The 20,490-nt window shown below is 42.0% G+C and overlaps 3 protein-coding genes across 4 annotated transcripts; 2 read left to right on the forward strand and 1 right to left on the reverse strand.

Moving 5' to 3' along the window:
• Positions 1–1,302: 1,302 nt before the first annotated feature.
• On the forward strand, positions 1,303–4,417 carry LOC141779770 (telethonin). The gene is made up of 2 exons (XM_074654780.1): positions 1,303–1,579; positions 3,246–4,417. Exons 1-2 carry the CDS (start codon positions 1,446–1,448, stop codon positions 3,571–3,573), a joined length of 462 nt encoding a protein of 153 aa, XP_074510881.1. The 5' UTR covers positions 1,303–1,445; the 3' UTR covers positions 3,574–4,417.
• Positions 4,411–8,508, reverse strand: ccdc127a (coiled-coil domain containing 127a). 2 transcript variants are annotated; one of them, XM_074654777.1, is made up of 4 exons: positions 8,386–8,508; positions 7,585–7,722; positions 6,148–6,392; positions 4,411–6,051 (listed from the first exon to the last, which is right to left on the reverse strand). In XM_074654777.1, exons 2-4 carry the CDS (start codon positions 7,712–7,714, stop codon positions 5,605–5,607), a joined length of 822 nt encoding a protein of 273 aa, XP_074510878.1. In that variant the 5' UTR covers positions 7,715–7,722; positions 8,386–8,508; the 3' UTR covers positions 4,411–5,604. The 2 variants fall into 2 exon arrangements, with proteins under 2 accessions (XP_074510878.1, XP_074510879.1); XM_074654778.1 differs by having other exon boundaries at positions 7,585–7,719; positions 8,386–8,498.
• A 147-nt stretch (positions 8,509–8,655) lies between these two features.
• sdha (succinate dehydrogenase complex, subunit A, flavoprotein (Fp)) lies at positions 8,656–19,033 on the forward strand. The gene is made up of 15 exons (XM_074654776.1): positions 8,656–8,801; positions 9,416–9,499; positions 9,768–9,929; positions 10,085–10,228; positions 10,940–11,104; positions 11,200–11,348; positions 11,484–11,608; positions 14,357–14,525; positions 14,670–14,865; positions 14,972–15,143; positions 16,065–16,183; positions 16,422–16,533; positions 16,672–16,802; positions 16,994–17,107; positions 17,780–19,033. Exons 1-15 carry the CDS (start codon positions 8,739–8,741, stop codon positions 17,864–17,866), a joined length of 1,992 nt encoding a protein of 663 aa, XP_074510877.1. The 5' UTR covers positions 8,656–8,738; the 3' UTR covers positions 17,867–19,033.
• Positions 19,034–20,490: the final 1,457 nt, after the last annotated feature.

Raw genomic sequence — 20,490 nt, forward strand, 5'->3', positions numbered from 1 at the left:
GTTTTGTATTCGGCGGCTCACGTTACCGCAGTCTTTGAAAGGGAGGAGTGAGCGGATGGATACTCAGTTGGTTGCAACCACACCACTAAATGCTGCCAAATCCTACACACTGTACCTTTAAATAATATCATTCATATCAAATATTATCATTCTAGCTTAAATGACTTGTGACCTCATGATGGAAAACCAATTGCCACTTCTAAACTTTAAGAGATGCCTGTTTTTATTTATGAATGTACGTTCGTGTTGCCACAGCAACGTCTATTAGTCAGGATTCAGCATCAAATGTAATACTGGCTCTTGTGTTGCAGGAACAGACTGTTTCTGCTGGGATGAGTCCAGCATACTTTCCACTGCCTCTGATTCAGTTTCACCCTCACACTGTGATGAAACTGGGGTTGCCAACGTCCTCATGAGAGCACCAGTAATCAGGGTTTAAAGTGATAGTCTGTCTGTATATTAGATATTCTCAACTTTCAATGCTGTGAACTAAAAAAGAAAAGTAATTAAAATGGTCATAAATGTAGTATGGAATCAAATTACTTTGTAATGTTACACATACTGAAGTCCAGCAAGGTCTTTTACTTATACTATACTACTATAGATACTGGAAGCACATCTTTTGAAGTCTGAACTCTCACTGTCCATTAATATATCTCATTATTCCACATTCACAGAGAGTATGGAATAACGACATACAGGTGATAGTAAACCATTCACAAATCAAATGCACCGTGTCGATGGTGTCAGAGAACTTTTCTAAAACTCAGTCAGTCCCAACACACATGTATTTTGCAGTCTGTAACATGACTTTGCTCAAAGAACTGACGTAGCTGTGGATTAATGAGTTGGATTATGACTGTCAGTCAGTGATCTGATTGCCCCTCAGCTGTTTCCTTCACACGACATGTGGTCTATGTGAGAGACATCCGAGGAGTTGGAGGATATTTTCTTTGACCTGATGGGATGAACCCTGAATCCATGTCCCGGTCAGTCAAGTTGATGAGTCATTTTCATTCTACCATAATACAAAGAAGCCAAAGGTACACTTTTCCTCTACAGGTACCTGATACAACACAGTTCAGTAAATGAAATTAATGGGTTGTTTTTTTATCTGGGTTCATCTGGGTTACTCATGTCACGGAAAGAGCCAACACTTGTTTTCAAATGAAAACCAACCTTCAGGATGCCTCGAGTGATGATATTCACACTACAAAGTGATGCAGAGGAGTAAAAATAGAAACAAGGCTGGATATTTAAGACATTGCCAAACACACTCACATCTCAGACTACATGGTACACAAGTTGATGATGACACATGATTTGATCGTTTGTCGTATTCGTCTCCCTTGAGTTTTATGCAAGTCAGACAGGAGTGAAAGACAGAGGACGTTTGTCTTGGCACGCGCTCGCTTCTTTACATAATAGCTACAGACAATCCCACCATGCACTGTGTGAGCAGAGGAGGCAGCTACCTGGTGAACTCCTACTGTGATCTTCAGGAGGAAAACCAGTGGAAGAAGGAGAGCTACCAAGCCTGCTGGCTGAGCCTGGTCCTTGAAACCAGACCACAATACAAGTAGGTTGTTCCCGCTTGAAATTCAGCTTTAAGTTTCGTATGAATCACTGCAACACATGTTGTGTTTTCTGCTATATTTTCTCTATTACGTTAAAGTGAAATTTGTTAAAGAGGACCTATTATGATTTTGTGCCTTTTTCCCTTTCCTTTAGTGTGTTATATAGCTTTTTGTGCATGTAAAAGGTCTGAAAAGTTAAGGCCAAAGCCCACCCCAAAGGGATTTACTCTCCCCTAGTGAAACACTGCTCCTGAACTGCCTGAAACGCCTTGCTTGAAGTCCTGCCTTTTCTTCCGTAATATAGTGATGTCACCAAGTAATACATTTGCATAATAACTGCCTAGCAGCTAGTCTGGCACGCCCTCAATCAAAGCTACTTAGAGCGGAGCTGGTGGGAGTCTGAAGAGTTTGGTTCGATTGACCAATCACAACAGAGTGGGCCAGCAGCACAGCCGATGTGAGAAAAATTAAGCGTTTTTTTAAACATTAAAGCAGATAAACATGTTCAATAGTAGAAACCCAAAATACAAGAAAGCACCTGGAAATAAGCATAATAGGTCCTCTTTAGGTATTTATAGATTTATATGGTGTAGTGCTCAATATGTTGTGACATGCAGCAGAGGGTCAAGGGCAACGGAGCAACCCATGTACTCATTATGTTTTACTGTTAACACATGACATGGACATGCTGTATTTTGACTTAGCACAGGAGTCAGCAACCTGCGGCTTCGGAGCCACATGCGAACTGTGGATTTTTAAAAATGGAAATGAATAACTGTTCTTTGTTTACATTCTCACTTTTATTTATTATTGTTGTAGGTCTATGGTACGACGGTGTATTAGGGCCACATTGAGGAAAAAAATTAATCTGAGATTTCAGGAATAAAGTTATAATATTACGAGAATAAAGTCATAGGTTTACAAGAAAAGAAGTTGTAGTATTATGAGAATAAAGTCATAATATTATAAAGTAGTAATTTTACGTGTTATTTTCTTTTTTTCGCGTAAAGTTATGACTTTATTCTCGTAATATTCCGACTTTTTTTCTCGTAAAGTTTTGACTTTATTTTCGTAATATTCCGACTTTTTTTCTCGTAAAGTTTTGACTTTATTTTCGTAATATTACAACTTTTTTTCTCATTAAGTTATGACTTTTTCTCGTAATATTACGACTTTATTCTGGCAATGTCACTGCATTAGACTTATATACTATATACTTAGACTATAAACTGTGTTACCTTCATCACAATGCTCAAATGTTTTGCGGTTCCAGACAGATTTCTTTTTGCCTAAAATGGCTCTTTTGATAGTAAAGGTTGCTGACCCCTGACTTAGAGGGTAAAATCCTCCGTGATGTATGTATACAGTGGGGCTGAAATCTGCTGCTACACTGCCTTGTTTGGGTTGAAACTTTCAGGCGAGTTCATGACCTCATCCTGATCAGTGATGTCACTGCAGGTATGTTGCCTTTTACTGCTAAATGAAAAAAACCTGTAATATGTGATGTGGTGTGGTCAAAAATGTGACCAGCTTCAAAGTGTCAACTGAATTTACCCTTAAGTCTATGAAAGAATGTGAAAGAGATATGTCCACGGTGCCACTCTACTTTAACGTATCGCAGAGAGGTGGATTAAAACTAATTTATCTGGTGTGTATAATGTGTTCCAGGCTGACTCTGTCAGAGACAGACAGCGTTCGCAGAGAGAGTTACAAGCAGCAACAGGTGACCCACTTCATGGTGGAGAGGAGCCCCAGCCAGACGCTGAGGCTGGGCAGCAACAGCAGAGGCATGACAGAGCACCAGCAACCCTTCTTCAACACCAGCAGGGATCATGAGCAAACAGAACAAAAACCAGTCACACTGGGGAAGGAGGATAAACAGGAAGTGACTGCTGTAACTCAGGACATCAGCAAGCCAGTGAGGGTGAACTTCAGAGCCTCGAGCCTGATGTCCTCACCGAGGGACACCTCTCAGCGGGTGCAGAGGAGGGAGTGACACAAGGAGGTGGAAGACATTTATAAGATCAGAAAATATAATATAGCCTCTGTTATTGTAATTTACACGCTGGTATTAGTAGATTCAATTTGACTTCTAAATTGTATATTGTGTAACTATCTTAACTGTGACATTTGAAAGATTGACAGGAGTGTTTTAATGAAAGTAAAAATATCTAAGTAACTGGGTGTTTTTAGTATCAGACAAACAAAAGACCTAGATGGAAAAAAGCTCTTGAATTGTTCTTCTGAGCAGTGTTAGCTTATTTTAAGAGAGATTCTCTGGATTTTCTCCAAATTCAATTACCAAATTATTATCTTTAAAAAGGTGTAATAATGCTGAATTCAAAGATCATGTGCTATACTTTGCAAAAAAAAAGTAATGAGATACTGTATTGTAGAAACAAACAATGTTTGTAGACTATGTTTGTCATTGTCTGTGATTTCCATGACTAACAAAGCTTCATGAAACAGTGTCTGGAACCTCATTTTACCAACTGTTTTACATGGAAGTTACTATAATAAAACTAACTGTCCTGTTAGAAAAAATACAACAAAAAACTTGACATACATGCACTATGATAAGGTTAGGACTATAGATGAGATGAGTGATGTTGACCAGATGTTTCCATGTATTCCTGTTGCATACTGTAAATGCATTATGAGCTTCCACTAAGCTTTCATATTAAATGATCATTCTTCAGGATACAAACAGAGCGGCAGCAACCCCTTGTGGTAAGACAACAGCATCGTAAAGGGACCAACAGTGAGCTGATATTATATATGGTAAATGTAGTATTACTTTTTGAGATTCTTAGGAGCAAACAAGAACAAGAAATTAAGTTTTTAAACCAGGAATTTATTAGGAGGATTTCACAGAGTGGTTAGAGTGGGTACATTTGAATTCATGGCATCATATCCAGCACTTAATCACCAAGTTATGGTCCAAAACAAAAAGCATAACAGCATAGAGAGACTTGGCAACTTTACAGAAATGCTACAGCTTTAGTTCATCCTTTCATTACGGGGGTGAAGTGTGATGTAAAAGGGTGCTATTTGACTATTATTGTTGCAGTATTGTGGTGAGGTGTTGCAGTACTGAGAACTACTTTGTGCTCTATTCCCTTATTTAGACTCACATGCACCTTCAGTGTCCCGTCTCCCTAAAACCTGCATTTGAAGACACACTATTCTACTGGCTTTGGGCCATGTGTCAGAAATGGTGTAAAGAGAGATGTCATACATGGGAGGAAACCCCAAGTAAAAACAAATATAGTCCCACAGATATGATAAATATCTCCAATAGTCCATCAACATATTAATGTGTGTTGTCAACACTCTCCACAGAAAGACTTCGAGGACTTTTCCATCAAAATAACGTTCAAAAAATAATTCTTGTCAATGTGTTAATGTTTCCTGGCTGTTTTGTTCAACACAGTAGTTTATCTTGTGATTATTTTCTCTCCTGAAGACACTTGCAGCAACAAAGAGATGTGTAATTATCACATCATATTGGGAACAGTTTATGGGAAATTCATACCCAAGGTGGAGGAACAAATGTTTCCAGACCTACAATATATGTAGCTAGCAGTAATTCATGGCACTCAGAGAATGTGAGTTAAATTGACACAAATATTCTGACAGACTTTTCCAAAGGGCTAATTGGAAAAAAAATACATCTCTATGTATTTAACATCAGTTGTGCATCCAATATGGATATCACCTGAATGAGCATTTTATCATTCTACCTTTTCACACAGTTAATTTAAAGATAATTAGTCTTAGCTGGGGCTTCTGAAGTTAATAAGTAATCGTCCAGCATGCTCAAAACCTGACAAAACATCCCTTCTTTTTCAAAACTCTGAGCTTCAAGGGATAAACATGATCTTGTTATTGGGGTTAACTATTGTGTTTCCATAAAATCATTATCAAGTAAAGATAATAAAAAAAAAAAATGCATGCATTTTCCATTTCTGATCCACATACTTTCAACATTCTTCAGAGTCAAATGACAAACAGCAGCTTGTGTTTGTCACTTTGTTTGAGACTGGATTTTCCCTCCAAATATGGCTTCTTCAGCTCTCTTGTGTTTCTGGACGGTGACCTGCAGCTGCCAGTACTTGAGGTACACCCACATGAGGCTTCCATTCTTTCTCTTGTCCATGTTTAGCAGGTCCGCACAGTGCTTATCTCTCTTAAAAATATCCTTCAGGTCCAACTCTAGATCCAGTTCCGCCCCGACGGGGTCTTTGACGACCTTAAGCAGCATGTTCTTCTCCATCTCCAGCCGCTGTTCTCGAGGTTGGATGAGGGAACAGAAGGCATTCTGCCGCTCTAAGAGCTGACCTTCTAGTTCCTTCAGGGTGGCGGTGGCTCGCCGGTACCAGTTGTTCTCTCGTTCCAGGGCGTCATGCAGCACCGCCCCTGCAGCGCCGGACTTTACCAGCCTTTGCTTCTCTTCCTCCAAGGCCTCGCGCTCCTTTTAAGGGAGAAGTCAGTGTTTCGATTTAAGCAGGAGAGGCTACAGGCTTGAAGCGAAACATGCACAATAGCAGAAATGGAGACAAGATTTTACCTGATGTAACTGTTTCCGTTCTCCCATCAGCTGCTGGCTCTGTGAGACCAGGGCCTGCTTGTAACCTTTTACCCTCTGCCTCTCCTTCTCCAGCTCCAGCTCTAGTCTAGCCGCCGCCCTGCGCCTCTCTGTCAGTGTCTCCCGGTACCGTGCCTCCATCTCGCTTTTTATTGTGGACACGTCCTTGTCATATTGGTCTTTGACATTCTGGATCTCCCTCTGAGATTCCCTGGTCCAGATCCAACCTGGAGGCACGGTGGGAGTTGAGACATTTTTTGAGATAATTTAAGAGATAATGCAACAATCTAAGTCACACCTAACCTGTTTGATTCGGTTAAAACAAACTCAGATCTGTTTGCCCAGTTGGTGTGATTCGTTTGGGCCACTATGAGAAGTGTCATTCGAACTTTGATGCGGAAACTGATGCGGTTCATTTGTAATCCACATACCCACGGTGCGTTAGCCCTTTAAATTAAGGTTGATTTTTTTCCCCACAAATGGCCACTTTTATTTTCATTAACCTTTATTTCACCAGGTTTAGACCCATTGAGATTAAAATCTCTTTTTCAAGAGCGACCTGGCCAAGAATGGCAGCAGTACAAACAATTTCATACACACACATTAAAAAACAATAGATCAGCTCAAAGGTGCCATACCGTAAAAGTGCAGGGAAGCCATATAATCCTATTTTAATCAAAACAAGTACAATCATGGATAGAGTCGGTTTCTATAGATTTAACCATGCCTTTAAATTCATTTAGAGTGACTAGGTGCTGGAGATTAAGTTCATTTTGCAGGCTATTCCATGCAAATGGTGCAGAAAACATAAAATAGATTATAAACATACCAATGGCTAAGCCGACGTATTGACAGAGCAGGCCAATTGACTTTGGAGTACAATACACAGTGATGAGTGAGGGCTCTACAGTTTGTAACAAACATTAAAGCACCATGATATACAGTATCCAACATATGGAGACAATAGACTGATGCATTCATGTAAAGCAGATCACCGTAGTCAAGAACAGGCAAGAACGTTGCTTCAACCAGTTTCTGTCTGACATCAAGAGAAAAACAAGACTTGTTTCTAAAATAAAAACCTAACTTCAATTTCTACTTTTTCACCAGACTCTGTATATGAGGTTTAAAAGAGAGGTGGTCATCAATTCAAAATCACAAGTATTTGTATGTGGAGAGTAGTAACAATACTCTGATTCAACTCCAGTTTTTTTTCTTTCAGCATTCAGTACAATCTTCAGTTGGTAAAGCTGAGCTTGGACACCAGTACAGGTAAAGTGTGGATCTCACTGAAACTCAAAGCTTTGCATGAGGACATTCATTAACTATACCATCAATAGCTCAAATGTTGTTCTCCTATCCTCCTGTTACCTCACCCACAGACACACTCCTAGACACATTTCTTTTTGTGTAACTTACGAAATGCAGCCAGTCCCAGCATGGGGACCAGCAGGGCGTAGTTCCATTGGTTGCCATCACCGGCCCCCGCCCCCCTTCCTCTGGGGTCTGGTTGGATGTTCCATCTGGGAGGGTCATTCAAGTTGTTCATGGAGGCTGCTGTCTCACACACACACACACACACACACACACACAGGAAAGACAAAAACATCAGTAATAATAAACTCATTTGAATTCACATTATAACAAATGTTTACATTGAGGGTGCTCCTCAAGTCTTTTCAATCCCACTGCTCCTGCAGCATTGATGCAGTCATGATGGTCTTTATTTCTAGTTGTCATTAGCTCTATCAGCAGTATGTATGCTGTCATCATGGTCTTTATTTCTAGGTGTCAGTAGCTCAGTTAGCAGCAGCACAGCTGAGGTGGTTTAGCTCTAAACATGAGCACACACTGATCATGTTTCAATACACAATGAAGGATCCATTGAATTTGTAGCTTACTAGAAGGAGATAGCTTTAAATTCACTAAGAAGATATTTACAAATGTGTGGCATTGGTGAAATGGTGTAGCAACTAAGCACTAGATGTGAAAGTTTGTTATCAATGTATGAAACCACTGCAACAACAACAACAACAGTCTGTGAAGTTCATCATCCCAGCTGACCACAAACAAGGCTAGCTAGGAGCTAACATGCTAGCTAACGTTTAGCCTGCTGGCTCATGCTCGCTAGAGTATTTCATACAAACACAACACGGGATTTAATAGTTGTTTTAAGTCCGACTACAGTCGGTGTGTTAGATATCTGGTGCTGTGTCTCACCTTGAATGAACAGTCTAGGTCACTTGTACATTAGTTCCTGCACAGCCTGTCTGCTTACACAACCAGACGCTGCAGCAGTCCATCTAGACCGACCGGGGGGGATTTCGTGGGAATCACTTGTATAACGATCCCATAAGTGTTAAAATAAATATGTCTGTGTGTTTATCTGGATACATTGTAGCAATAAAAATACTGTTTTTACAGTTTAATAGCGATAATAAAGGTTTTAAAGGATAACAATAAGGTGTAACATAAGTGACACCTCCGTTTTCAGAGAGTGGTTTGGTCCATTGTTAAGGATATCTGCTCCTCCACCGTGGCTCGAAATCAGAGCCGCTCCTTCAGCTGACAACATGGCGAGTGTTCGTGCTGCCTCCAGACTCCTCTCCAACAGGGTTTTATCTACAACTAAAGCAGTGAGTAGGAACAGTTGGATACTAACTCTGTCACATATCTGTATATGAAAGATTTGTGTGTGTTGATTGTCTGTTTGTTTACGCTAAAAGGAAGAATGTTGCTGCACTTTCAGCTTTCGTAACTGACTTGCGTAACCTGTGAGTTATGTAGCTGTGTTATGTAGCTGAGGGTGGTTCAATGTGACACCAAGAACAGCTAGCATGTGAGTCCAGCAGAAGGCTATATAACGTATAACTATATAACTTATAACATATTATGTATAGAGGATAATATGCTCAGTAATCTGTCAACATAATAGAGGGATTCCAACGTGTTTATTAGAGTTACTTCAGGTGCCCTTGTGGAAACCTGTTAGCTAATGTTAGCTACTGTGAACTAGCCAAATGTTAAGGCATACAATGCTAATCTCTTCAAAGGCAACTGTAACGTTACACTAAATTAGGATTATACATTTAAACCCTCCTTCTACTGCCTTAATAGCAGTACAGGCTTAGAAGAAGAGTATGTTTTCTGTAGACAAGCAGCCATTCTTGTGGTTCATGCTGCAGTGCTGCTGCTTTTTGTTTGATTTCTCCACTGATATCAATTGTTTTTTTCTTTTCTTATCTGTCAGGTCCCTGCTGCTGCAGTTCAGGGATCCAGGAACTTTCACTTCTCCATCTATGGCAAGAAAACAAGTGCCAAAATATCAGATGATGTGAGTCACATTTGCTCTTTTATGTAGCTTAGCATTTAATAGGGTTTTAGTGTGGATGCATGATAAGGTACAGAAATGTGAGTCTGTGCATACTCTTATTGTTCACTGGAGCATCAGGTGTCAATATCAAAGTTACTACCTTTTAATTATATATATATATATTTATATATATATATATATATATATATATATATATATATACATACATACATACATACATACATACATACAATAATTGACAGTAACCTCTCTCCCTCTTTGTTCTCAGATTTCTACTCAGTACCCCGTGGTGGATCATGAGTTCGATGCGGTGGTGGTAGGAGCTGGAGGAGCAGGACTCAGGGCGGCTTTTGGCCTGTCTGAGGCTGGCTTCAACACTGCCTGCGTCACCAAGCTCTTCCCCACCAGGTCTCACACCGTTGCTGCACAGGTATAACACCTGCATGTACTGTATGTTTCATCAGGCTCAACTCAGACTGCATTCATTAGACTGGGATTTAACAATACAGATTAGTTATGCAAATGCAAAGCTTCTTATAAATATATTAAATATATTGTATTTTTGCATATTAACCTGGTTCACAGGGTGGGATCAATGCAGCGCTGGGGAACATGGAGGAGGATGACTGGAGGTGGCATTTCTACGACACAGTGAAGGGATCTGATTGGCTGGGAGACCAGGACGCTATTCACTACATGACGGAGCAGGCTCCTGCAGCCGTAGTGGAGGTAAGGTCTCAGCAGGCACATCGATGGTTATAACAGGAGAGACTTCAGAGAGCGGGTCCAAAGCACACTGGAGCACACGGATTTAAGGAAACTAACGTTTCAACCGCCAACTGCGTCTTGTCCAACTCCACCGCTCTAATGAATACGCAGTTGGCGTCGAAACGTTAGTCTTTAATAAAGTTTACTGCCTTAAATCCGTGTGCTCCAGTGTGCTTTGGACCTGCTCTCTGAAGTCTCCTGTTACAAGATTGCCCTACTCTCTGAGTACCGGACAGGACTACTATTCCTTGTGAGGCGGCTGAAGCGTTTTTAACCTTCCTTCTTCACATCGGTGGTTGTTAGTTGCTGTCTTTTTGGCTCCAAAGAAGGAAATCCAGAGAATATAAGTCATTCAATTAGAATATACAGCATACAATTTAGGGAAAATATTTTTTTACATACTGTATAAGTACTTCGCAGTCCAGAATATGTTACATAAGATATGGATATATCCTTGTTTCTGTGGTCTAGATTTAAGTAGTTAGTTTTAATTTTCTTTTTTAATTTTGTCTGAGATTTGTCGGGCGATTAGGTCTTATTCAATGTTACTTTTTGGGTTTTTTAATGAACAAATTTTAATTCTTGCGTCACACCATCACAACGGCTGTTTCCACAAAAATATACGACAACGCCGCAAATCTCAACGTCATGTCGCTGTGTCTCTTTTCCAAGCTGGAGAACTTCGGCATGCCGTTCAGCCGCACTGAAGATGGGAAGATCTACCAGAGGGCCTTTGGAGGTCAGAGTCTCAAGTACGGAAAAGGAGGCCAGGCCCACCGCTGCTGCTGCGTAGCAGACAGGACAGGACACTCGCTACTGCACACACTTTATGGACGGGTAAGTCCACATAGTACTTGTTCTCCATCTTTTCTTCTACTCAGTTCTTGACATACATAAAATACCATTTAACCACATTTCATGCATCTGTTCAGTCGCTTCGTTACGACACCAGTTACTTTGTGGAGTACTTTGCCCTGGACCTGCTGATGGAAAACGGAGAGTGTAAAGGAGTGATCGCTCTCTGCATGGAGGACGGATCTATTCACCGCTTCAGAGCCCAGAACACTGTCATTGCTACTGGGTAGGTATCACACTCACTGTTTGCGAAAAACAGAAAAAGTGGACCCTTTTTTCTTCATTTATATAACTCAAGTTTACAGCCATAGTTTGAGACAAAGCATCAAAGTTTATTAATGAGTTGTATCTTTCCTTCCAGGGGTTATGGAAGAACCTATTTCAGTTGCACATCTGCCCACACTAGCACAGGAGATGGAAATGCAATGGTGACCAGAGCTGGCCTGCCCTGCCAGGATTTGGAGTTTGTACAGTTCCATCCCACTGGTGAGAAAAATATACTTATTAACTTATTAAAACCAAAGTCATAAAATAATTCTTCTACTGAAGCGTGAAAGCTGAATCTTATTTTGAAAGGGAATCGCTTGACCGCTCCACAGCGGCTTCATGCATACTTTAAAGACACGTCTAGATTATTTATAGCAATTTAAACGAGGAATTTATTCCGTCAATGACCGTTCAAAGTCCGTTATTTTATTGTCTAGCTGTAAAGGTGTGATAAGGATGTTTAAATGGTGTCAACTGTTTCATTGTGTGGTGGTTATTGACATTTTCTGTTAAGAGATAGTGAGAGATGTAAGCACTAATAATTATCTCTGGTGTACTGCTCAGACAACCTGCTGGTCAAGTGTCCAGGAGATATATTGAAAATAGATTATTTTAGAACTATTAATTCACTTCCTTTTGTCCCATTTACTATGATGGACAGTAACGCGTCTGGTTCATTTACACTCGGAGGACTTTCAAGTTAACGAGTCAGTCTGGCATACATGTATATCAGCTCCCTAATCCTGGGCTGATCCTTAAGTCTGTTCAGTCCTGACTGTTTACATTGAGCTCCAATATTAGACCCCTGTTACATTAAGACTAGTGGTCCTCTTTATTTTTGTCCTGCTGGACATTTGACACCAGACTCTTCAGTTATGTGTGAAGTCGCCCAGTGATGTGACCCGTGGGAGGTCAGTAAAGGCTGAGCCACTACAGATTTTCTCCCCTTTTATGTGATGCACCAACTTTGAAAGTTGTTCAACATAAATGCAGAATACCCTTTTAATATAAGTAAAATATTTTCGTATATAAATATTTCATTCAGACAGATTAACAAAAGGCTGAAAGAATAAAAACGTTTTCAGCTGCTTCATAAAAATGTCACAGAAGTCTCGGGATCGCAGCGGTGGAGAGTCTAGGGATCGCAGCGGTAGAGAGTCTAGGGATCGCAGCGGTAGAGAGTCTAGGGATCGCAGCGGTAGAGAGTCTAGGGATCGCAGCGGTAGAGAGTCTAGGGATCGCAGCGGTAGAGAGTCTAGGGATCGCAGCGGTAGAGAGTCTAGGGATCGCAGCGGTAGAGAGTCTAGGGATCGCAGCGGTAGAGAGTCTAGGGATCGCAGCGGTAGAGAGTCTAGGAATCGCAGCGGTAGAGGGTCTAGGGATCGCAGCGGTAGAGAGTCTAGGGATCGCAGCGGTAGAGAGTCTAGGGATCGCAGCGGTAGAGGGTCTAGGGATCGCAGCGGTAGAGGGTCTAGGGATCGCAGCGGTAGAGAGTCTAGGAATCGCAGCGGTAGAGGGTCTAGGGATCGCAGCGGTAGAGAGTCTAGGGATCGCAGCGGTAGAGAGTCTAGGGATCGCAGCGGTAGAGAGTCTAGGAATCGCAGCGGTAGAGAGTCTAGGAATCGCAGCGGTAGAGGGTCTAGGGATCGCAGCGGTAGAGAGTCTAGGAATCGCAGCGGTAGAGAGTCTAGGAATCGCAGCGGTAGAGAGTCTAGGAATCGCAGCGGTAGAGAGTCTAGGAATCGCAGCGGTAGAGAGTCTAGGAATCGCAGCGGTAGAGAGTCTAGGAATCGTAGAGGGTCTAGGGATCGCAGCGGTAGAGAGTCTAGGGATCGCAGCGATAGGGGGACAGCGTTCAATAAATTGGGTGCGAAAGCTTGAAAGGCACGGTCACCTCGGGTTTTATAGTGGGTTTTGGGGACTGACAGTAATTTTTGGTCAGAAGACCTAAGAGCCTGATTTGGTGTGTAAAGGTGGTCAGTAATATACCGGGGTGTTTGACCATGCAAGGCTCTAAAGGTTAGAACCAGTATCTTAAAATGGATGCGAAATTGAATTTGAAGCCAGTGCAGAGTCCGTTTGTCTGATTCTCGTGAACGCCATACCTCAGGAACGCTATGAGGGAATTTCTTCAAATTTGGCACAAACGTCCACTTGGACTCATGATGACCTGTTTAGATTTGGGTGGTCAAAGTCAATAATTAATATGCTGATTATGACAAGTTCACACAAATGTCTAACAGGATAAATTGCTGTAGGGATGACATTTCGGACAGACGTGGATGCAACTGCAACTGGTTGGCAGAAGCATACAACCGCGTAATTCTAGTTTTTTATTGTAGAACATAATAGAATAATAAAAACAGTAGCTTAACAAGGCTGAAGGGATCGTATAAAAAAAGCTGTCGGCATGTCAAAAGTTTTTTTTTTTTATCAGAAAGAACTTGACTACTAATGTTTGTATTTCTAACTAATACATGGAATGAATCTGAGCACTAAAATCAATTTAAGGGTAACAGCTGTCTGGTGCTCTGAAGGACTTCTGGCATAAAATGATTGTGTAATAAATATACTTATCACCGTTCGGTCGATAAAGCACACCATTATAGTTTTTATTGAGACTATATTGTGTCATAACAATAAAGCTCTGAGAACTTTATGGTCCCAATGTTTACCTGCACTGACGGGTTAAAATCTACAATTATACGTAGGAATCCTACGAAGTATTTTCATTGCAAAGATAACTGCTGTTTAATAGTTTACTATATAACTGTTATTCACTCATCAACATTTGGGTCCAATAGCTTGAATAAAACCTTGTTCCAGAGCAGGGTTATGTCTAGTTTAAGTTACCATGGTAACCCAGAGGAATAATGTACCCCACGTAAAACACTATTGTGGTTCTAAAAAACCCAGGACTAAGCTCTAAGTTTACTCACTTTGGTGTTAACATGTGAATCTTGACAGGGATCTACGGAGCTGGCTGTCTGATCACAGAGGGTTGCCGTGGCGAGGGAGGGATCCTCATCAACAGTGAGGGAGAGCGCTTCATGGAGCGCTACGCACCCAACGCCAAAGATCTGGCCTCCAGAGACGTGGTGTCTCGCTCCATGACCATAGAGATCAGAGAGGGCAGGTATGGACAAAATAGATATATATATATATATATATAGATATATATAGATATGTGTGTGTGATGTAATTCTGCATGCAAAAATGTAATGATCAACGCACAGTTAAATCAGATCTTTTCTCTACCGGTCTGTGTTTGCTCCTTCAGGGGTGTTGGTCCAGAGAAGGACCATGTGTACCTGCAGCTTCACCACCTGCCCCCCCAGCAGCTGGCCACGAGGCTGCCTGGCATCTCAGAGACGGCCATGATCTTCGCCGGAGTCGACGTCACTAAAGAGCCCATCCCCGTCCTGCCCACCGTTCACTACAACATGGGTGGAGTACCCACAAACTACAAGGGACAGGTAGGTAATGTGTGCACAGTCACACACACACACACATTTCCTCCTCACACTCTTTTAAGTACTTCAATGACAAACTGACAGCACTTTAATTTTTTGTTCCCGTCAGGTGATCACTCATACTGACGGAAAGGATAAGGTGGTTCCTGGGCTGTATGCCTGCGGTGAGGCGGCGTGTGCCAGCGTCCACGGGGCTAACCGGCTGGGCGCTAACTCTCTGCTGGACCTGGTGGTCTTCGGCAGAGCGTGCGCCCTCACCATCGCCGAGGAGCACAAACCTGGTGAGGACTTATGTTCATGAGTTTTATTAGAATGCAAAGGGGACATCCATCTGGGTATCTGGAGTGTCTACCAACTCACAAACTGTGAAATAAGACAACCTAGTCAGTTCTTTTGTGGGCTGTCTAGATCAGAAAACATGTGATTCAACAAGCCAATCAGATTTGGCTCCCCTACCTATGTCACATGCAGCTTCATTAGAATATATATACGGCTTGAGAACTACCGTTGCAAAGGTGTGCCATGTTTTTCTCACAAGCCAATCAGAGCAGACTGGACATTTTCAGGAGGAGGTCTTAAAGAGACAGTATGTAAACATGTTCTAGTAGAAACTCTAAATACAAGTATGAACCTGGAAATGAGCACGACTTGTCTCCTTTAAATTCTGCTTTGTTTTTTGTTGTTGTTTTTTTTCATGTTTGACACTAGAGCATTAGTGATGATTCAAAAAGCACCGCCTACTGACCAATCACAGCTCGGTGCGCGGATTGTATGATAATATTACACACATACGAAGAAGTTATAATCAGACTAAAAACAACCCAGTTTAAACTGACAGATGCAGGAAGGACCGCTGGCTGTATGCTGTAGGGTGCTTACCGCTTTGAATTATGTTTTTATATTTATTTTATGACTTGCTCTCAAGTCTGTTTCACACCGCCGGAGTTCAGGATGCAGCTGAAAGAAGGCTGAAATAGTCACACATGCCACAATATTCTGTTTTGAAAGCTATTTATACATCACTGCCCTGTCCAGATGAATATATGTGACTTTTGAGTATTCTGGTCAATAATTCACCTTCTGTTTGACAACATTATAACGCTCTACACAGACTAGATCATATCTGGCAGCAGTGTTCCAGTGTTCACATTACCTGCTTGCTTCACCGCTGACTCTGCTGGTGTTTTTTGTTTCCTCTTCAGGAGAGGAACTGTCTCCTCTGGCGCCCAGCGCAGGAGAGGAGTCTGTGGCCAACCTGGACAAGCTGAGGTTCGCCAACGGAAGCTTGAGGACCTCCGAGATTAGGCTCAACATGCAGAAGGTACACAAAATCAGAAAAGAATAGTCACATTGCGCATTAGAAACATTATTTGGAAACATGTCTGACAGAAAAGCATGTATTATGAAGTCATTGTATATTCGATGCTATGCAGTAGTATACTGTGATGTACTACTAGCACTGTTAAGGTCCCTCACATTATCACCTGGCCTGTGTGGATCCTACAGAAACTTCTATAGATATATATGAATCCTCTGTCTCTTCCTGCCTCTCCTTACAGGCCATGCAGGCCCACGCCGCCGTGTTCCGTACCGGCTCCGTTCTGAAGGAGGGATGCGACAAGATGGACGCCATTTACCAGACCCTGGATGACATCAAGACCTTTGACAGAGGTACTGCACCACTTTGTGTGTCTTATTCTGACTGTTTACAGTTTCCTTCTGCCTCTTTGTGTGTAAATGTGCCTTAATATTACTCTGTGACCTACTGTAAGTGATAAAATACCTTCCCTTCCATCTCCTCTACTCCAGGCATTGTGTGGAACACAGACCTGGTGGAAAGTTTGGAGCTGCAGAATCTGATGCTGAACGGCGTCCAGACCATCCACTCAGCCGAGCAGAGGAAGGAGAGCAGGGGAGCCCACGCCAGAGAGGACTTTAAGGTCACTTTTTACCACACTTTATCTGTGTTTCTATGCGTTTCTTTATGTTTATTCCTCTGCTTCTCCTTTCTGTCCCAGGGTTGTCATGTTCTTTTCTAAACTGACTCTGTGGATAATTGCGTAAATAACTTCTCACTGTGTATCGCAGCCGGTCTCTCCTCTGACATTGTTTTTTCTTAACTACATTCCAGGACCGAATCGATGAGTATGACTATTCAAAGCCCCTGCAGGGTCAGGAGGAGACGCCCTATGACGATCACTGGAGGAAACACACTATGTCCTACGTTGACCCCAAGACTGGAAAGGTCAGTGTGTGTCAGGTTATGGTGCTTACAGCAGGATATTAAGGCCCGGACATACCAACCCGATATCAAAGAATTAGCAGCGACGAAGGCCAACCTTTGATTCGCCTCACGACGCCTTTGTCCTGGCCAAAAAGCTGCACTTGAACACACCGCAAAGACTACAGCCGACGGCCAGTTAGCACGTACGTTCTGCGCCTGCGTGAGATGAAATAACTCTCCACACCAGCAGGCGGCGGTAGTCTGTATTTGTCATTCAAAAAGGGAAACAGGAAGCCCGAGGACGGCGGATACACAAGCCGTTGTTATGATACGTACATGAAACAAAGCGGCGTTTGTCGACCATTTTCACACCACTCTCACTCACCACTTAGCTTCATTCCAGATGGCCATGTTGGTGTGAAAATATCCGTGTATTGGAATAAGATAAGATATTCCTTTTATTAGTCCCACAGTGGGGAAATTTGCAGTGTACAGCAGCAAAGGGGATAGTGCAGAAACAAGAAGCAGCGGTAAAATACAAAAATCAAGATACAACACGCTGAACGACGGCCCCAAACTGTCTGTCGGCTTGTTGTGTCGGGACCTTTAGGCAGCTCTAGTAACCATTGTTAACTTTAAAGGCCAGCAGAGTAAATAATCTGATATATATCTGTTGTTTTTGTGTAATCACAGGTGACCCTCAAGTACCGGCCTGTCATCGACCACTCTCTGGACGAGCAGGCCTGTGCCCACGTCCCTCCGGCCATCCGCTCCTACTAAGAAGATCTCCTCTACCTCTCTCTCCTCTCTTCTCACATCCACTTCACTCCTTTATCTGCTATTTATGAAGATACCCTTCCTGTAATAGAGATGACTTTTTTGGGGACAAGCTATGCTTATATAGTTGTGTATCCATTTTAGAACGGTTAAATACAAAACTGTCTTGTCTTTAAACTTCATGTCTTCGTCTCTGCCTTGATTTAATCTGCGTGCAGCTGATAAGATTTCAACATGTGATCTCTCATATCGTGTGAGCTGCTCTTGTATATTTCACGAGGCACTCGAGACAGTTGAGTGACCTTTCAGCCTCTCGCTGACGAACAAAAAAAGATATATTTAACACGTGTTACACCACTCAAACTTGGCTTTTCTGTGATGACGCCATACTGTCATTTCCAAGTCTTGCATTGCGTTCTTTAAATATATATATTTTTTTCTGCTTTCGCTTTCTGAAGTGAAGAGATGATGGAAATTTGAAATGCAAACACGGCGCCGACGAGCCACAGAGGGGAAGCTTTAACGTATGTAAATATTGCGTAAATGTACAACACACATGACGAGTTGTACTTTGAATGTACTTGTTGAAGCATGAGGTAGTCTTTTTCTCACTCGTTATGGCCTTCAGTCTCCGATACTGTTTATGATGCTTCATGTGTGTGGTCCAAATTATAAAGTATATCTTAAACTCAGTAGATAATCAGCTCTTTACTCTAAAGGTTAACCAAACTAAGCAGCTTGATGATGCGTGTAATGTATTTAGCTACAACATGGCGCCACATGAGGTGAAACAATGGCTTCTTTATACATTTGGCTGTTGCCTTGTCTGAAAACTGAGGATAAAAAAAACCTTAGGTTGCTAAGTGTTCTTTCAGAAGTAATTAATTATTCTGAGCACCAACATCGGAGCCAGCTGGAGATGCTTCAAGAGCACCTGTGGTAAGAGCTCTTTCCATTAACTGTGTGGTGGAGAATTGATGGGAAATCAACTTTAGCTGGAACTAGACACGTGTGACTGAAGGATCGGTGCCGTCACTTGAACGTATTGCACAAATTCACACGCAATGCTTCTTGTACTGAATCGTTAAAAGGGAGACTTAACTTATTTGTGTTCTGCCATGTGTATTATTATTTTCATATGTTCAATAAAGTGTAGGCTATGTATAGAAACGAGAGCTTTTGGTTTGTCTTCGTCCGATGGGCGGGGAGTGGACACAACAACAACATGAACACCTGCATGTTAACGCTATGCAGTGAAAGAACAAAATAATAAATCCAGTCAATGTTGAGTTTTCAGATTATTTCATACGCATACATACAATCTGGTGTCCTTTTAGAGTAATGACTTGCAGTTTCATTGTGTCTAATACTGTTTATGGCCACTAAGAGGCAGCAGACAACACAGTGTTGAAGCAGAAGTTCTGCAGCAGCGCTACAATGTTAACACACTAAAACACACTCATTTTAGTTCATAGGTCATATACAGCGCACTTTGAAATCAAGTGGGCCGGACCAGTAAAACCATTGCACAATAACCTATAAGGAACAAAACCTCCAAATTGTTCCCTTTTAGTGTAAAGAAGTACTTTCTGCTCTGGAGCTGTAGAGAGCATCCTGACAGGAAGCATTACTGCTTGGTTTGGCAACAGCTCTGCACAGGATAAGAGGGCTCTGCAGAGGAACCACACTCCCCTCCCTGCAGGACCTGTACACCAGGAAGTGCAGAACCAGAGCCTACAGGATTATGAAGGATCCTCACCACCCAAACAACAGACTGTTCCAGCTGCTGCAGTCAGGCAAACGTCTCCGCTGCCAAAACAGAGAGACTGAGGCAGAGTTTCTTTGCCCAGGCCATCAGGACTGTGAACTCTGACCTCTCCAGGGCGCCCACGAAGCGCCACACGCTGCCCCCCTTATCCATAAACGTTCACACGCACGCATGCACGCGCGCACACACACACACACACATAGGGCTACATACAGAGAATACACACACACTCATTACTATTCTATTCACACACGTATATTTATATTCCATATTGTATATAGACCCCTCTCATTGTAAATATTGCCATTGTTCCCACGATTTTTTATTACATTTTAAAAATATTTGTATAGTTGATGTTGTTTTGCACAATCTTGTGAGCACTGCCACTTTGCATTTCACTACACATCCTGTATGAGTACGTGGCAAATAAAATTCTTGAATGTTGAATCTACATTCTGGAAACGTTCACAATTAATGAACATTACGCAACAGATGATGAGCAGCCTGAGATGTCTCCTATTCTGTGAGCAGCAGACTGCAGGCCTAGTCTAAATCCAGCTGCCAGGTTCTAAACCAGAACCAGCCGTCGGTCTCACATCACCGCTGTTCTGGCATCTGTAATGGAAAAATACATTGAATGTAGTGATGTCTCTCTGTGCATCAGTAGAAAGTTACTGTCTACTCTATCTGCATGTCTCATGTAGTGGGAAAGTACTGAGTGTTGACGTTCTACTGGGACACTGTCTGAGTAAAACAACTCCTTATCTGTGTAAAACAGCTCCTTGTCCCACACTCTCCGTTGTAGATTTCTATATAATCACATTGTAATATTCTCCTGCAGGCACTCTTCTACAGACTC

Source organism: Sebastes fasciatus, chromosome 12, assembly GCF_043250625.1.
Source record: "Sebastes fasciatus isolate fSebFas1 chromosome 12, fSebFas1.pri, whole genome shotgun sequence".
Classification (NCBI taxonomy): Eukaryota; Metazoa; Chordata; class Actinopteri; order Perciformes; family Sebastidae; genus Sebastes; species Sebastes fasciatus.